At 35.7% G+C, this 16,271-nt stretch overlaps 2 protein-coding genes and 1 pseudogene across 4 annotated transcripts; all 3 read left to right on the top strand.

The window, feature by feature from the left end:
- The first annotated feature begins 978 nt into the window (after positions 1-978).
- LOC137738264 (uncharacterized) lies at positions 979-4,321 on the top strand. 2 transcript variants are annotated; one of them, XM_068477895.2, is made up of 3 exons: positions 979-1,224; positions 2,267-3,129; positions 3,901-4,321. In XM_068477895.2, exons 2-3 carry the CDS (start codon positions 2,270-2,272, stop codon positions 4,073-4,075), a joined length of 1,035 nt encoding a protein of 344 aa, XP_068333996.2. In that variant the 5' UTR covers positions 979-1,224; positions 2,267-2,269; the 3' UTR covers positions 4,076-4,321. The 2 variants fall into 2 exon arrangements, with proteins under 2 accessions (XP_068333996.2, XP_088542485.1); XM_088686359.1 differs by having other exon boundaries at positions 1,064-1,251.
- A 1,050-nt stretch (positions 4,322-5,371) lies between these two features.
- On the top strand, positions 5,372-8,283 carry LOC137709620 (transcription initiation factor TFIID subunit 14b). Its single transcript, XM_068448650.2, has 6 exons — positions 5,372-5,739; positions 6,074-6,162; positions 6,258-6,479; positions 6,559-6,746; positions 6,829-6,950; positions 7,824-8,283. Exons 1-6 carry the CDS (start codon positions 5,623-5,625, stop codon positions 7,917-7,919), a joined length of 834 nt encoding a protein of 277 aa, XP_068304751.2. The 5' UTR covers positions 5,372-5,622; the 3' UTR covers positions 7,920-8,283.
- Positions 8,284-13,217: 4,934 nt separating this feature from the next.
- Positions 13,218-13,955, top strand: LOC137714364 (protein SMALL AUXIN UP-REGULATED RNA 12 pseudogene; annotated as a pseudogene). The gene has a single exon (XR_015956427.1). The product of XR_015956427.1 is annotated as a protein SMALL AUXIN UP-REGULATED RNA 12 pseudogene (transcript).
- Positions 13,956-16,271: the final 2,316 nt, after the last annotated feature.

Raw genomic sequence — 16,271 nt, 5'->3', positions numbered from 1 at the left:
CCCAATATCTCTTATATTTATATATATTTTTTTAAATGTCATATGAATTTATATATTTTTTTGAACTTGTCATATGAACTAAAATTTTAAGCGATTTGTCATATCAATTTTTTGAAATCATTAATTTATCATATCACCTAACTCCGTTAAGTTTTTTTATTCACAATAAGTCATGTACAATGTGCATGGCTTGTGTTCAGAATTATTTCGGCCTTTGAGACCTTTTTCACAAGTTTTTTATTTTATTTTTATACATAGATATATTTTAAACATGGAGTGGGAGAATAAATTGGTCTATGACTTTTGACCTCTTTTTCACAAATTCTCTACTTCTTTTTGGTACGAACCGAAAACTTTTGGTGGTAAAAAGAACATGATAGCTTCGTTTCAAAAACTTATTGTCAACTACTAAGAAAGACATTAGGTTCACTAACATGAATTTTAACTAATTGCAAGCTTTGAGAATCAGCGAGGTCATTCATGTCTATAAAAAAAATGAAGTTGAAATGTTTGAAATAATCTTGGACAAGGGTGGGGATTTGAAATGTCCATAATAACTTTAAAAATAAGTCATAGGAAAGTCACATGACTTATTTTAGATGGATACCTTTATGAAATTAGAATGAGATGATAAATTAATAAAAAGTTGGTATGACAAACTGTTGAAAATTTTAGTTCATATATCTATTATCTCTATTAATTAATGAAACATTCTTTGTCAACTAAAAGATGGTGAAAAGACTACTTAGTCTTCTGTCACACAAAAAAAAAATGATGAGCAATAATGTAATTTCACAAGTCCAAATTTTACTATTTTTTATTGAAACTTCGCTTTTAGGTGATGTTAAAATACTTCCAATATTAAAAAAAAAAATTAAATAAATAAACAAAAAACAAAAATCTCCCACTTCCCCACGTTTTCTCTCTCCCCCTCTCCTTCTCATTTTCTAAAAAAATGTGTTCATACACATAAAGTGTGTAGGCAAATGTTACTGACAACACCCCTCTTAAAAAATGTAGAAGGTATGTGAATGGACATTTTTCATAAAATTTTCCCGTTTATATTTTGTTTATTTGAAAACAGAAGAAGAAAGGGGCAGACGACAGAAAAAAACCGGTGTGCTGGACGAAAACGAAAGGAAGACGGCACCCACCACCCATCCATCTGCTCCTCCTCCACTCCAACCTTCGTCGGAATCCCTCGCCGTTTCCTCGATTCCGAAGGTCCCTTCTCATCTCTCTCTCTCAACGGTTTGAATTTTGCTTTAATCGTTCATCGTTTCCTTCTCTTTGGTGCGTCCGATGCTAGAATTTCGTTTTATTTTTGGAGATTACGCGCCTTTCTCAGTTTGCTTTGTAAATTTGTTCAAATTTTAGGTTTTTTTTTAAGATCGGATTGTGATTGTATGCGATTAGTTTGATGAACTGTAGAGCAAAAGTTTACAGAATTAGCTTCGAAATATGATAATTAGGGTTAAGCGTGATTTAAGTTTCTGTGCAAATATATTTATATTTTTAATTTTCGCCTCCATTTCTCAGAATTTTTGAACTTGAAATATCCTTAGATTTATGATTCGTATATTGGATCTTCTTTAATCTGTCTGTCGTCTAGATTTCTTCTGCGTACTGCTATCGAGTTGTAGTTGAGGGATGCATTTGCGTTGCTGGCCTGTTGTTGTTTGGTCATCTGATTGCATATATGAGTAATTGTGTAGCTTTCAGGGAAATACCTAAAAGTACTTGGGTGATGATCACCCATTTGTTCCGCTATTGGCGAACTAAAACATTTCTTACGCGTGTTAATATTTTTTCTCGAGGCGTAGATGTAGCTCTATTCGACTTTTAAGTTTCGTTTAAGCAACCTATTAGGTTCTTTGTACTAGAGTGTATAACCTACATTGCTTGAAGCTTACAACGACTACATCATGCAGAATATCCCAGTTCTTTAGTGCTAGCATGTGCAGCTTGGATTTAAGCCTTTTTCCGTGATTGAGTAGTTTGGAGTGGTGAATGTGTTTAATATGATTAACCTTAGATTTATTTTAATTTGGGTGCATTTCAACTGCATTTACCAGAGAACTATGCCAAATATCGCAAGATGGAAACTTCGTATATTTTTTTATGCTATCAAGCGTTTTTGAGTTACTAGGAACCTTGTTTTCTGCTTATAACTTTATTTAAGCTTCATAATATGTTATTCCTTTGAAGGGTCAATAGTCATTGTCGTATTAAATTTCAAAGTTTTCATTTTCGTAACTTTGAACAGGGGATGGCAGCAGAGGAAGATGTTGACTTGTCAACCTTGAAGTCTCAGCTGGGTCAAACACATGAACCATGGAAGCAGGAGATAGAACAGCGCCATTCCCAAGTAGATGTATTACAAACAAAGCTTATGGAGGTAAAGCTTTGTATAGAGGGGTCAAAGGAAGATTCCAAAAAGGAACTGGAGATTCTTTGGCGGAGAGTTAAAACTACTGCAACGGTGTTAACATACTTGAAATCAAAATCAAGAGTAATGGCTGTTCCTCATTTAGCACATACATCATGTGGCATCAAACAATTAGAAGGGGTGGGCCTTGTTGATAAAAATGGTACACCATTGTCTGGTTGGTCTAGGAATGTTGATCTTACTTCCTTTGATAGTCCAGATGAAGAGACTTGGGTTGGGATTAGCAACCAGCATGGTCCTCTGGATGAACAAGATGCGGCTTATATTGGTGAACTACTTAAATCTGTTCAGATGGTTACGGATGTTATGGAAGCTCTTGTGAAGAGAGTTTTACTGGCAGAATCTGAAACTGCAATTGAGAAGGAGAAGGTGACTTTTGGTCAGGAAGAAATTAAAAAAAAGTCGGTTCAAATTGAGAACATGTCTGTGAAGCTAGAGGAGATGGAACACTTTGCACTAGGTACAAATGGTATTTTAAATGAAATGCGGCAGAGAGTTGAGGATTTGGTTGAAGAAACAACTAGGCAGAGGCTACGAGCTGCAGAAAATGAACAGGAGCTTTGCCGTGTCAAGCGGGACTTTGAGTCTCTGAAATCATATGTCAGCAGTCTTATAACTGTACGAGAAACTCTGCTTTCATCAGAGAAACAGTTTCAAACTATAGAGAGACTGTTTGAGCGGTGAGTATGTTTTCTTCTGCATTCAATACATATTCATTCATCTCGAGTGCTTCCACTTTTTATCATTTAGCTGGTTATGCCATATTCTTTGCTATCCTTGTTTTACTCTTGTTTGTCCTACAAATTATCATGGATTGAGTGCCCCATTATCATGGATTGAGTGCTTTGCTGGGCACTGTATTGCTTGTGTCATGGCAAGTGACATCAAACATGAACATGGTAAGTAGAATTTCTTGGTTTGATCAATTGAGGTGCTGAGTTTTTCTTTAAAACAATATGCCACTCTCTTGAAATAGGAACTTAGTCAATGGAAAAAGATTTTACGTGGGTACTCTTATATCCTTTAGTTAAGAAAGTGTTGGGCTTTTTCTTTGTTTTGTTTCATTTACATGGCCAAGGCACATAGAATATTACAGAAAAAATGTATTTGAAGTATTTATAATGCTAAATGATGTTTTTAAACATAACTATTTGAATTTCTTTTTCCATTTTTATGAGAACCTTCTTCTCATTAAAAAAAAAACAAAATAGAGATAATCTTGTCATTATTCCTGTAGAAACATGAACGTGTCAGTCTTCAGTCTTCTACATATGTGCATGCGCAGGGATATGCATGTGTTTTCGTGTGTGCACAAGTTCTTATGTTTTTGAAGCAATCGTTGTAATATGGGTTATTCGTCTGTGGCAATTTGATCTCGGCCCTTTTCTGCAACCATCAACTCTAGGTAGAAATATTTGGTGCTTTATCATTCTGATGTTGCTTTGAAACAGGCTCGTTGCGAAAACAACACAGTTAGAGGGTGAGAAAGTCCAGAAAGAGACGGAAGTCCAGAAACTTATGGAAGAAAATGTGAAGCTGAGCGCTCTTCTTGACAAGAAAGAGGCCCAACTTCTGGCCATGAATGAACAATGCAAGGTGATGGCTTTGAGTGCCTTGAACATCTAATTTGCTGACGCTCGCTTGGCCAGTGGCTTGCTTTGCAACACAGTTTGGATCAGTTCCACCTATCAACGTACCAGAGAGGCATGCATGAATGAGCGACTCCGGATTGCAATCTCTGTCCGAGACTCTTTCTTTCAATTGTAACATTGTGAAGAGCCCCTTGAACTCATTGTCTAGTTCTGCATTTACGCTGCAGTTGGACCGAACCCAGAACATCATACATTGATTGGAATACAATCTCATTGTTAATCGCTTGCTGTATAGGTTTCATTTGAATGTTATTGGTGAATGATCTGCATTTTGTCTGAACCCCGGCCACATTTTAAGTAGAAATGTTTTATATCAAGCATGCTGATTTAATCTATAATCTATAGGCTAAACGTGAAGTTTAATCGGCTCTTATATTCTCAGCATTTGTATTTGCTTCTAAACAGGCACCAGAGAAAGACTTCCACAATTTCCTAAAATTATCATGCATCGCCATGCATTTAATTTTTTTACGAAAGTTTTGTATTTCACATGATAGTGTTACCTTCCAACAGGATCCTCCCCAGATCCTTTTGGTGAGAATCCTCAAGATTCATGAATCGTGTACGTACGTCGTGCGGTTAGTTTTTGTCAAGTATTATTTGTGTTTAATTTTAAATAAAAATATTTAAAATAATTTATGATCGCATAATGTACGATGAACGAATACGATTCACGGATTTTCGAAATTCTCACAAAGAGAATCCTGCGAGAATCCGAATTCGTGTTACCTTGACTTTTTTGTATGGGGCCGTTGGGTTTTTATCCCTTTGCAGGATATCTTGAAAAATAATAAGGGACGGTACAATAGTTATTTTGTTTTTATTTATTTTTTTCAAAAAATAAAAACTCGTTCGTCAATTATTTACATTTTTTTAAAAGCTATTCCTGTGAGTCATCAAAATTTGTCCATCGGTTTTCATTTATTTTAAAACACAAGACTTAGTTACTACTTAAAATACGAGTTTTCAATTTTCATTTTGACAAAAATTAGGGTTACAGGTAAAATTAATTCACAATATAATGCAATATATGCCTATTTAAAGTTACCACTCTCGTAAATACGGAATTCATTCTTAATTTTTTTTTTTTTTTAACAAACGATATTATCTTACTAAGAGAGGGGGGGTGATCTAGCCATGATTTGATTCAAATTCATATTTGGCTAGAATCGAAATTAAGACTTCTCACTTAGAAATGAAATCATTAGACTTTTGTAATAAGTGTCAACATATTTTTTTTTAAATAAAGAATTTTGGAAAAAAATAATTTGTTTTTTTTCCCTCGGAAAAAACAAAAGGAATACTTGGAAATCCCGCTGAAAATAACAAAGGCAAAAAAACCCTAACCCCTCTTTACTCCTCCAGTTTGCCCTTTCTGGAACCTAATTTCTCCAAGGGAATTGCAATACCAGATGGAAAATATTCCCAATTGAAAAACCCTTTCGTGCTTTTCCCGTCGAACTATTTGTTTCCATTCCTTTGTTTAAACTGAAAACACGAAAACCTTGATATTTCCTCACGATGTCAGTGAGAAAAGCAGGTGAATCTGAACCGCCTCAGCCGGAGGAGGGTGGCAGCTCTGCCCAACTGTCGCAGCCAGTCCGAACTTCAAAGCCTGCGGAAGATGGCGACAAGAAGGTAGTGCATTTTTTCCGCTGTTCGTCTTAACATTTGGGTTCTAATTTTTTCTTTTAAATTTGTAAATTAGCTTAATAATGTAGTGGGTTTCGGTGAATCACAACTTAGAGGCTGGAAATTTTGAGTTTTTCTTCTTTTTTCGTTGCAAATTTGTAGTCTTTTGATATTATTTGTGTAATTAGTAGATTTTTTAGTTCATTGACTTTGAGGAAGCAACGGGAAGAATCGAAAGAGATATGCATTTGTTGGTTCCGTATATTTGAATGCCATTTACTTTTCATTTTAGACGTAATTCCATAACATTTATGATGATTTTTCGTTTCGGTTGTCATAGAGCACAAACAAGAGACTTAAGGATGTTGATATCTGTGTGCCGATAGTATACGGGACAGTTGCATTCTACCTCGGTAGGAAGGCCAGTGAGTAAGTATTTTTCATTTAATTGGGTCTTTGAATAATTTCCGTTTATGCCTTTTTGTATCTTTGAATAATTTCCGCATATGTTTTCCGTTTATTAGGTCTCAGTCCCATAAGTGGACTGTTTATGTTCGTGGGGCAACAAATGAGGACCTTGGTGTGGTGGTAAAGCGAGTTATATTTCAATTGCACCCTAGTTTCAATAACCCTATGAGAGTGATTGATTCTCCCCCATTTGAGTTAACGGAATGTGGCTGGGGTGAATTTGAAATTGCCATCAGTCTGTTCTTCCACAATGATGTCTGTGAGAGACAGTTAGACTTGTGAGTTGCGTATTCTGATATTGATTTCATCTACTTGAAAACATACGGATCATTAATTACCGGAGCTCATATCATGCAGGTATCACCATTTGAAGTTATATACTGAAGATGAATCTGGGCCCCAGTCAACCAAGAAACCTGTTGTTGTGGAGTCTTACAATGAAATAGTTTTCCCTGATCCTTTAGAGGCTTGTTTTGCTCGTCTGCAGAACCATCCAGCTGTAATAGTACCCCGTTTACCTGCTGGTTTTAACTTGCCTAATCCTGGTAAATTTATAGCTTTGATGGATTTTGAACCTTCACTTCTTATAATCCTTTGATTTTAAATGTTTATGTGGATTTTTTTCAGTGTCAATTGATCAGAAGAATGACAAGGAACGGGGGGACACAAAAGATCATCCCCTTAGTCAGTGGTTCTTGAATTTTTCTGAGGCAGATGAGCTCTTAAAACTTGCAGCGGCTCGTCAAGAGGTTAGAACTAGTACCTATGTTCTCTTTCATTTTTTACTGGTCAATGTGGTCAATGCTCTTTTAGTTTTATTCTATTTGTCTAGTTGTAAAATGCTAATACTTTGGAACTAGTATACAATTTCTTTTTCCTCACACAACCCCCACAACACACAAACACCCCCACCCCCCACCACACACCACCCCCCACACCACCCCCACCAACCACCCCCCCCCCCCCCCCCCCCCCCCCCCTCCCCCCCTCCCTCCCTCCCTCCCTCCCTCCCCAAACAACCTAATAAGAATGGAACTACTGGCCTTTCTTCTTTAGCCTATATGATCATGTTAATTGTGGTCATGTTTAGGGTACTGCTGTCTAAGATTAGTAGAGATTACGTTCTATTATTAGCTTCTATTGAGCTGGTTATGATGATCTGTTTCACTTCCCTTATACTGTACGTATATCCTCTCTAGGTCTGTCCATTGTGTTCAAGTCTGAGTCGTTATTGCTGGATGTCTTACATGTCCCGCACTATCTTGAATCCATTTTTAATCATCTCGGGTTTCACTTGTAGCTATGACCCTTTGCATGTACTGTTGCCCTTATCAATTCTTGCGACTTGGATTCCTCTTTCTTCTTACTTTTGGTCAAGTCTAATACCGGGTTATTGTTGAGTGTTCTGTGTTTTTCACTAAACAGAAAGCATATGATGAGTTTCATCTTGTAACTTTTATTTTATGGGCCTGTTTTCACGTGTAGGCATATGCCTAGTTCAATGTGCTGAGTTGTTGCTCGTTTTGCTCTTCCTTTTGTGCCTGTTTGAATGGTCTGACTGCAGATTTCTATATTGGGATTTTTGGGAGAATAACATGTTTACATTGCCTTCAACTTGATAGGTCCAAGCCCACATTGTCAATGTGAGAAGAAAACTGAGTATGTTGGATGGGCCGCCCCAACTGTCAAAACCACCGTCAGGATATGAATATGCATGATCATGCTAGGTCATCCTTGAAGTTTCCTCGTCAGTGTAAAACACGGAAGATCAATGAATGGTTATTGATGTAAACATGTGTATCCACAGTTACGGTAAACTCCATGTTTTTTAAATCTCTCCTTTAGAGCTAACTGAAGGTTAGTATAGGAACAACAAAGGAGCATATCACTGAACACGAATTAGAAGTTTGCGTGCACGAACACATGAATGTAAAATATGTATGAATGCACTTATGCATATGTTGAAGTTACATGTATGTTTTGATTGGTCGATTTGTGAGTTTGACGTGAACTATCATAAGCCACTCGGTTTCTTTGTGTGTATGACATGAACTATCACAAGCCACTCGGTTTCTTTGCTCATTTTGTCGTAGTAATTTTGATGTTTTTCAGTCTTACAAGCCGAGTACTTTCACTGAACGCAAGAGGTTCAATTTAAGCTCTCAACTAGAGGTTGAATACATGATTCGAACCGCTTCCAGTCATTTCACAGATTTTAGTTGCTGTTGCATCAAACATTCTAGTCATTTAAAGCAGCTTTAATCTGTTCATTAACTTCTGCTTATTCAGCGACGATGAATGTAATCGGATTAATCAAGTGTTCGAGTGGAACTCTGAAGTCAAATGCAGAGAATTCTGACTTTCGATACAGTGATTTGCAATGCAATGTACAGTTTCTGTGTTGTTTTCCTCTCACGTCAGGTTCTTTAAACATGGCATTCACATGTCCATAAGTTAGGTTTTGAACATCTACTGTAACACGAGGTCTCTGTGTGTGTGTGTGTGTGTGTGTGTCTCTCTCTCTCTCTCTCTCTCTCTCTCTCTCTCTCTCTCTCTCTCTCTCTCTGTTAATTGGCAATCATGGTCGTGCCTTCAGCTAAGATGATATGGTCTGTGGTACCTCCAGTATTCAATGCTGAACTCTCTATCCATATTCATCATATCCACAACATGGGTACCCGCATATGTTGGTACCACCTTACCACAACATTGGTAACCGCATATGTGACTAGGTTCTTTGGTATTGGAGGAACTCTTTGGTTCCTTGAGTTTTGCCATAATGAATTTATAACACCAAACTGGTATATGATATATTGATAGGAAAATTTCTTTCATACGAAGACGTATGTCATACGAATACAGTCAAAACTGCTGGATCAGCATAATTGGTGTTCGTATGACAAGTTTTCCTATCAATACATCATATACCAACTTTTAATTGGTTAGAGTGTTAGTATGTAGTACGAGTAAGGGCGGCCATTTGCGTTCATGGGCTGGGTTCTTGTTAACACGTATTCTGTATGAGCACGATTAGAGTCAGTCCGAACATGACACGATTATTAAAGGTACTACACAATTATTAAAGGTACTACACGATTGACAATGACCCGTTTATTGTTCGTAAGTACAAAATTATCCATAAAATATAATATTTTCATCAAAGAAAAGAGTTAAGCTTATAGTCTCACCCCTCAATGGAAATGTCTTATCTTGTGATCTTCGGGATATGTGAATATACAGGTTAAAATGTTACATGACTCTGAAAGTGTTAAAGCATGTCACTTCCGGGACATGCAGATCGACTCGAAACACGAATTGTCTATTAATTGTGCTACACAGGTTGACACGATTATGAGATAAAACATATTATGGTATGAACCGTTCATTTGATGTCATTTTTGAGTCTGGTTATCGCGTCGTGTCCAATCCTGCATGGACATGAAACATTGAAGAAAGGAAGACAGATGATCATGCCGGCTGAATTTTTGAGCCTTAGAACATGGGTTAATTAAATTCTCTCAAAAGTGAGTCAGAGAGACAGAGGGAGAGAGAGACTAGTACTGTAACAACTGGTGCTCATTTTATTAGGAACATGTGTCTTTAACTTACCAGCAGCTCCTTCTGCATACATCTTTGTATTTGTATGGTCTGGTTTTTGGCTTTTGGTTTTATCACAAAGGTAAACATGGGCAGTCTTAAATGGTGAGACATTTCCAGAACTCGTTGCGCATTTGGAACTCAAGTTGAACACGTGCACCTACAAATTATCTCTGTATATACATGTGTGTGTTTGTGTGTAAATGAATTCATCTGCAAAGTTTGATAATTTTATACGAATTTTAATTTTATTATTTTTGTTTATAAAAAATTATGGTTGTCAATGAGTTTCAGTGCCACAAGGCGGCATGCAACACCAAAAGATGTGACTGAGAGAAGTTTGCCCCCCGTTTTGGAGGCTTAGGGCAACTGGGCTGACCTTAACCTGTTGGGCATGGGAGTTTGGTATGTTGCTATTTCTGTTGCTTTGTGTACATGACAAGCATAGGAAAAACGGTGAGACAAATGTGTGCTCATTTGGTCCCCTATTGAGATCGACGAGGTCCTAACATATTTCTGAATCATTGTAGAACTCGTCCTGAGTGCCGTAGGAATATAAGGTTTATATTTTGATGACACTCAGTCTTTACGTATTTAGTTAGCAACTATCATTTCTTAAGCCACACTATTGGGTCTTAAACAAAAGGCTTCTAACCATTTCACTCACATGTGGACGCAATTTGTCCTTAAACGATAATATATAAACATCTATTTATAGACCGTTCAAGGACGAGAAATTGAAGTAGGATGTTGATTTGGTGGTGGAGAATATAAATATGAGACGAGCAGTAAACTCAGATGCTTTATGTTCTCAAACATTTGATATGGAGAATAACATATACTCAACCTGTTTAAACTTTAAACCTAACACCACCTTTTTATCTTATGGCCTTGTATCCAATGGAGTAATTGCATATATGCGTGATTACTTTGCTTGGTACCTAAGAAGAAAAAGGAAATCCACACAATTATTTGGATTTGGACCACCTTTTGGAAAAAAGAATTCTATTTCACTTGCCAACCAAAAAATCTTTTGACCCTTTGTTCTTGAAAGATTTAATATTGTTTTTCAGTTAGCTGGGTTCTATTGCACTTACGAAGATTTTGCCTTTTATTCTTAATAGTCACTAAGCAACTAATTTAGGTTAAGAGTTGTACTCAACTTTGAGCTTAAGCGTCTGTATTTAATCAATAGTTGATAATTATTAATCGAGTTAACTATTTAGTTACCTTTTACATCTTTACAAATCTTATTTCCGTAATTTTTTTTAATTGTTTTTGAATTTGTAAAGCACAAAATGAAAGTTGTTAAAGAAAGACGGCTTAAATTTTTGGATTGTATGATTTAGAAGAAGACTGACGTATTTACATATATATTAGTCTAGTTGTATTTCTCTTCTTAAAACTAAAAGAGGCTGCATATTCAATCCTCCTTCCCACATTTATCAAACAAATTTGTTATGCAGTATGCACCATGGATGCCCATCATCTATTAAATAAATACAGTCACTTTATTTTTTGACCAAGAATTGGATGTACCCAAAAAGTTTATCAAATAAAGGGACATCGCAATTTCTTTACCTTGTTGGTGCGACATGCAAAATAGTTTACTATAATAGAGAGTTGTTAGATCCATTCAGTGTCTTATTTTTTCATTTAAATTATAATTTCATCTACTATAAAATTTAAAAGATTGAAATGTCATTTCTTGATCCACTATTACTCTTAAAATAGCTTCTAGTTTTCCCCACACATTATAATTCCTAAACAATTGAAATGATATTTCCCCAACAACGTAGTCTGATCTGCTGATAATCTATTAGCAATGAATGATCTCCTCCAAATGCTTTGTTGATCTATGATTATGCACTCGCATAAATACCATCAATATCCAATCACCATCAGCTGCTAACTTCTTACTTTTTAATTGGAAGGGTGTCAATAATTTTTCGTTCCAAAATTCCTTCAATCATTATTCTTTATATCTTTTTTGCGAATTTGTCTTACATATTATCCATTCTTGTTATTCTGTTTTAGTTCAGGATTAATTTATAATGGATGGAACACAAAATTGTCAAGTTTATAGAGGAAAGGGGTCATATAGCTAAATAATTAAGAGCAAAGGGTCATAGCACAGTAATTAAGAGCAAAGGAGTCATACTAGGTCTGAATTTTCTTTCTGCCAATATCGTTTGTATTTATAAAAAGAAGGTTACATGAGCATGCATTATGCAACTCCAATTTTAGCTACTGTATATGCTATATTTACATTATAAAAGTTTGAAACATCCAATAACTTTTACTTTATATAATATAATATTCTTGTCTGCATTAGTGACTATGAAACGAAACCTAATTGAAAGAATATGCGCCGTTAAGGTTGAGAGGAATACACGAGAGTTGAGTGTGACAGATTCCTTCCATCAAGAAAAACATTACAGATTTTTCTTCGGCCAATTCACTGTTCATGATAGGAAACTTCGAACAAACACATTCTCGAATTTTCCAAAGCTCATATATACAGCATGAATAAAACTATTTGAACATCTGATCAAACTATTTCTCCAAAAGGGGACCTCAACCTCTAATTAATAATTAATATCCATTTTATAATCACTTTAGTTTTAGTAATACGGAGAGAAAACATATGGTAGAAAGGAGAGGGAGAAAGAATAGAAAAGGGTGGGAGGATGAAAAATAAAGAGAATGTATACTCTTAACTGCATTGAAAGATTTGAGAATCAAAGAGAAGACGAAGAAGAAAGGAGAAATGAAATCTCTTGTATATTGAATACAATGAATGTCTCAAAGTTACAAATAAAAGTTAAAGAAAAATTCAAGTAACAAAGCGCTATATCTGGCTATTATAAACTTATTAACCAACCTATTGAGCTAGACCAATCTAATTCATTATAAATTAACCACTCACAAGTTAATGCTTGTCAATATGTACAAAATAAAAACCTGAAAAGGAAAATCATATATTTTTTTAGTTTTCACTTATGTAAAATTCCATTGTGGTTTATTGTTTTCCTCTGTCTTTCAATCTTCTTTCTTCCTTTTATCTTTATGCGATCTGAATTCTGAATTAGAAAGACAAACAACACAAAAAAACAAAATAATTATCAAACAGATTTTAAACATTATTAGGAGTAACAGAATACTCGTATGAGTAGATACTAAACTAGTACATAGAGATAGAGAGAGGGGTCCCATGGTGTACATTTCTGAGGGAAGCAAGGGTAGGCCAAGCCGCCCCAATGGGGTTGCTAGCAAACATGCATGCCCCTTGAACACTGTTTTCCCTAATTGACTTGCGAGTTGTTCTTTGCCCCCACATATCACATGGCCTTGTTTGCTCACAAAACCAGTTCCCTAATTCACTCCCTCCTCATATAAATACCTCCCCAGCCCTCCAATCTCCCCCATCAAATCATCTTACACACTTCCCCTCCTCTCTCATCTCTCTCTCTATACCCTCAACCCATTACACAATACTATTCAAACCTTTTACACAAACACAACAATGGCTATCAGCAAAAAATCAAACAAGCTACCTCAAACAGCAGCTTTGAAGCAAATTCTGAAGAGATACTCAAGCTTTGGGAAGAAAAATGTGTACAACAATGAAGGTGGCCTTCCGGACGATGTGCCAAAGGGGCATTTTGCAGTGTATGTCGGTGAAAACAGAAGCAGATATATTATCCCAATTTCATGGCTGGGGCATCCAGAGTTCCAAACTCTTCTCCAAAGAGCTGAGGAGGAGTTTGGATTTAACCACGACATGGGTTTAACGATTCCTTGCGAAGAAGTCGTTTTTCGCTCTCTAATCTACCAAATATATTGATTAATTGATCGTCGTCTGGGTGATAAAGAAAAGGAGGGGTTTTTCTTTTTTGCGTTTCTGCAGAATGTGCAACAGAAATGAAGCTTATTGCTAGCTGCGTCATTCTTGTTTCATGCATTCTGCAAACCTTAGATTAATTTGTAATATAAATTGATGTATATGTCGTCGAAACTTGGTGGTTCTAATTGACAGTGATTTATTAACGTTAGTGATTGTATATTGATGATGCTTATGATCTAAGGAGTTTTTCTTCAGTGAGACATTTAATGAAGAACTTCAAGGGGAGCTCCAAATCTCCCTTTTTAATTAATCTCTCTCTCTATTCTGTCTCGTTTTGACTTCTATCTTTAGGTTTAGACAACTTCACTAGCGGAGCCAATGCGGGGGCATTGGCATCCCTTGATCCCAATAACCTTGTCAAGTTATCCTTTTGGAAAATTTATGAACCCGTATAGCAGCGCTGCAACAGCAGCATTGCGGCAGCACGCTGCCTTGTAAACTTATCCCAGTAACCTTTTACTTGTAAACTTATCCTTTTCTAAACTTATCCCTAAAAAAGTAAAAAATAATTTTTAATTGATACCTTTTTAATTTAACAAACATATGTCGTTGTTTGCATAATGAGTTTTCTACATTGAAAGGAATTAGTAGCCTTGCACAAAAGTTGACGGAGACAAAGAGGAACAGACAGTATCCCTTGGTGTACTTGCTAGTGAAATTAGCATTGATTTTAACTCTTGCGACTGCTTCAGTTGAAAGAGTTTTCTTGGTGATGAAAATTATGAAGAATCCACATCTTAATAAGATGGGTGATTAATGATTGAATGATAGTTTGGTTGTGTAGATGTATTTGATTCTATTGATAATAATGTTGTGATACGATGTTTCCAAAATATGAGAACACGTCGTGGACAATTATAAATAAAAATATGATGGATTTTTTAAAACTATTTTTTGACCTCATCTCTTTAAATTCCTGGCTCTGCCACTAAACACCTTAATTATCTTGCATTAGTAAGAAAAGTTGGGGTTCATGCAATAAACACTATAAAAAGTTGACTGCTATATCCTTCAAGAGAAATGCTAAGGAAACTCGCTCAAAAAGCAAGTCTCCCAGACTCGCTAGCCATATATGAATTGGCTTAACAAAGAAACTGTAACACGGGTCTACCATTAAATAATGAAAAAAGATAACCTGCAACAATAACTACGAGTTTTGAAGAAACCAAAACGTCAATCTGACTTCCAGACAAGCCCGACGAGCCGCGAGGGCCCTCTTGAATTATAATTTTTACTGAGCAACGGGTAGAATATTATGCAAACAACTTAAATACGCGGGCGACAGTCTTGTTACAATATAGTAAGTTATTCTTAGTGGATATCTTGAAATTATCCACCGTCATTATTCATTTTTGGCTCCCTACCTTCATATTTAATGGGTTTACAACTGACGTTAACATAATGTTTGGAATATAAGAAAAATAAGATCACATATAATCCTCAAAGTTTACAATTTAAAATTTTATAATAATGGTAATTAAGGTTAATTATAGTTAATAACACATAGTTACATTCTAATTACTGTAGCAAGATTGGTTTTTACACTCTGAAATTCATTTATTACACTGTCAATGTGAGATGCATGTTATGCATGAATATGATTACATACATAATCATCGTTTAGGTTAAATGACTCTAGTCCTTTTTAAAGGATACCGTACTTAGACTAACGCTTCAGTAAATAAACCAATAGAGAGAATAAATTAAAGGAGACGAAAAGTTATCTCAGAAAACTAAAATCAATGGAGAATAATGTATACATTCAACAAATTAATTTAAACCCCACGGAAGTTCACTTAATAACTAATTATGTCAAGCAAAATGTTAATCGTCAGGAAAGAAGACATAACAAAACCCAATTCTATAGCCATCGGTTCACTTTGGAGATAAAATGAAGTTGTTGGTTAGGGTTTGGGGTTTCAACTTATTAAGGTTTGTGTAAATGGCACGGATCATTTGTAGGTGAGAACGACCCATATATTATTTTTCGTGATCAAACACTTACGGCTCGTTTTGAAGTATTTTTAAAATAACTGAAAACATTTTTTATGAAAGTACTTTTTGAGTTCTAAAAACACTTAAAGTGCTTCCTATGTGATTCTTGTAAGAAGCACCTAGTTATGTGATTCTTGTAAGAAGCGATCAAGTGCTTTTTAAATATCTAAATAATACAAAATTTGTACTTATTTGATAGTTGGAGACACCCATACGGCATCATTAATTATATCGTACAAAGTTCAAGTACCCACTTCATATAATTTGGGGGAAAAGGTTCCTCACCGGATCATTTTCCTAGGGATCCGGAAGATCTGGTAATCTCATCCGTTCATCGTATATCATACGGTCAGTTTTCATTAGATATTATTTATATTTAATTTTAAAATTTAAATTTTAAATGATTTCTAATTGCACGATGTACGATAAACGGATGAAATTATGGGATCCTTCGGATCCCCAGGAAAAAGATCCGGCGAGGATCCTTTTCATAATTTGTGGAAGTCACTAACTTAAGCAAATCCGTTGATCTCTACTATTTTTATTATGGTTCCTAACCCAAGTGCCAACC

Source organism: Pyrus communis, chromosome 15 (assembly GCF_041283825.1).
Source record: "Pyrus communis isolate YQ-2024b chromosome 15, ASM4128382v1, whole genome shotgun sequence".
NCBI classification, from domain to species: Eukaryota; Viridiplantae; Streptophyta; class Magnoliopsida; order Rosales; family Rosaceae; genus Pyrus; species Pyrus communis.
This window is presented reverse-complemented; position numbering and strand designations above follow the sequence as displayed.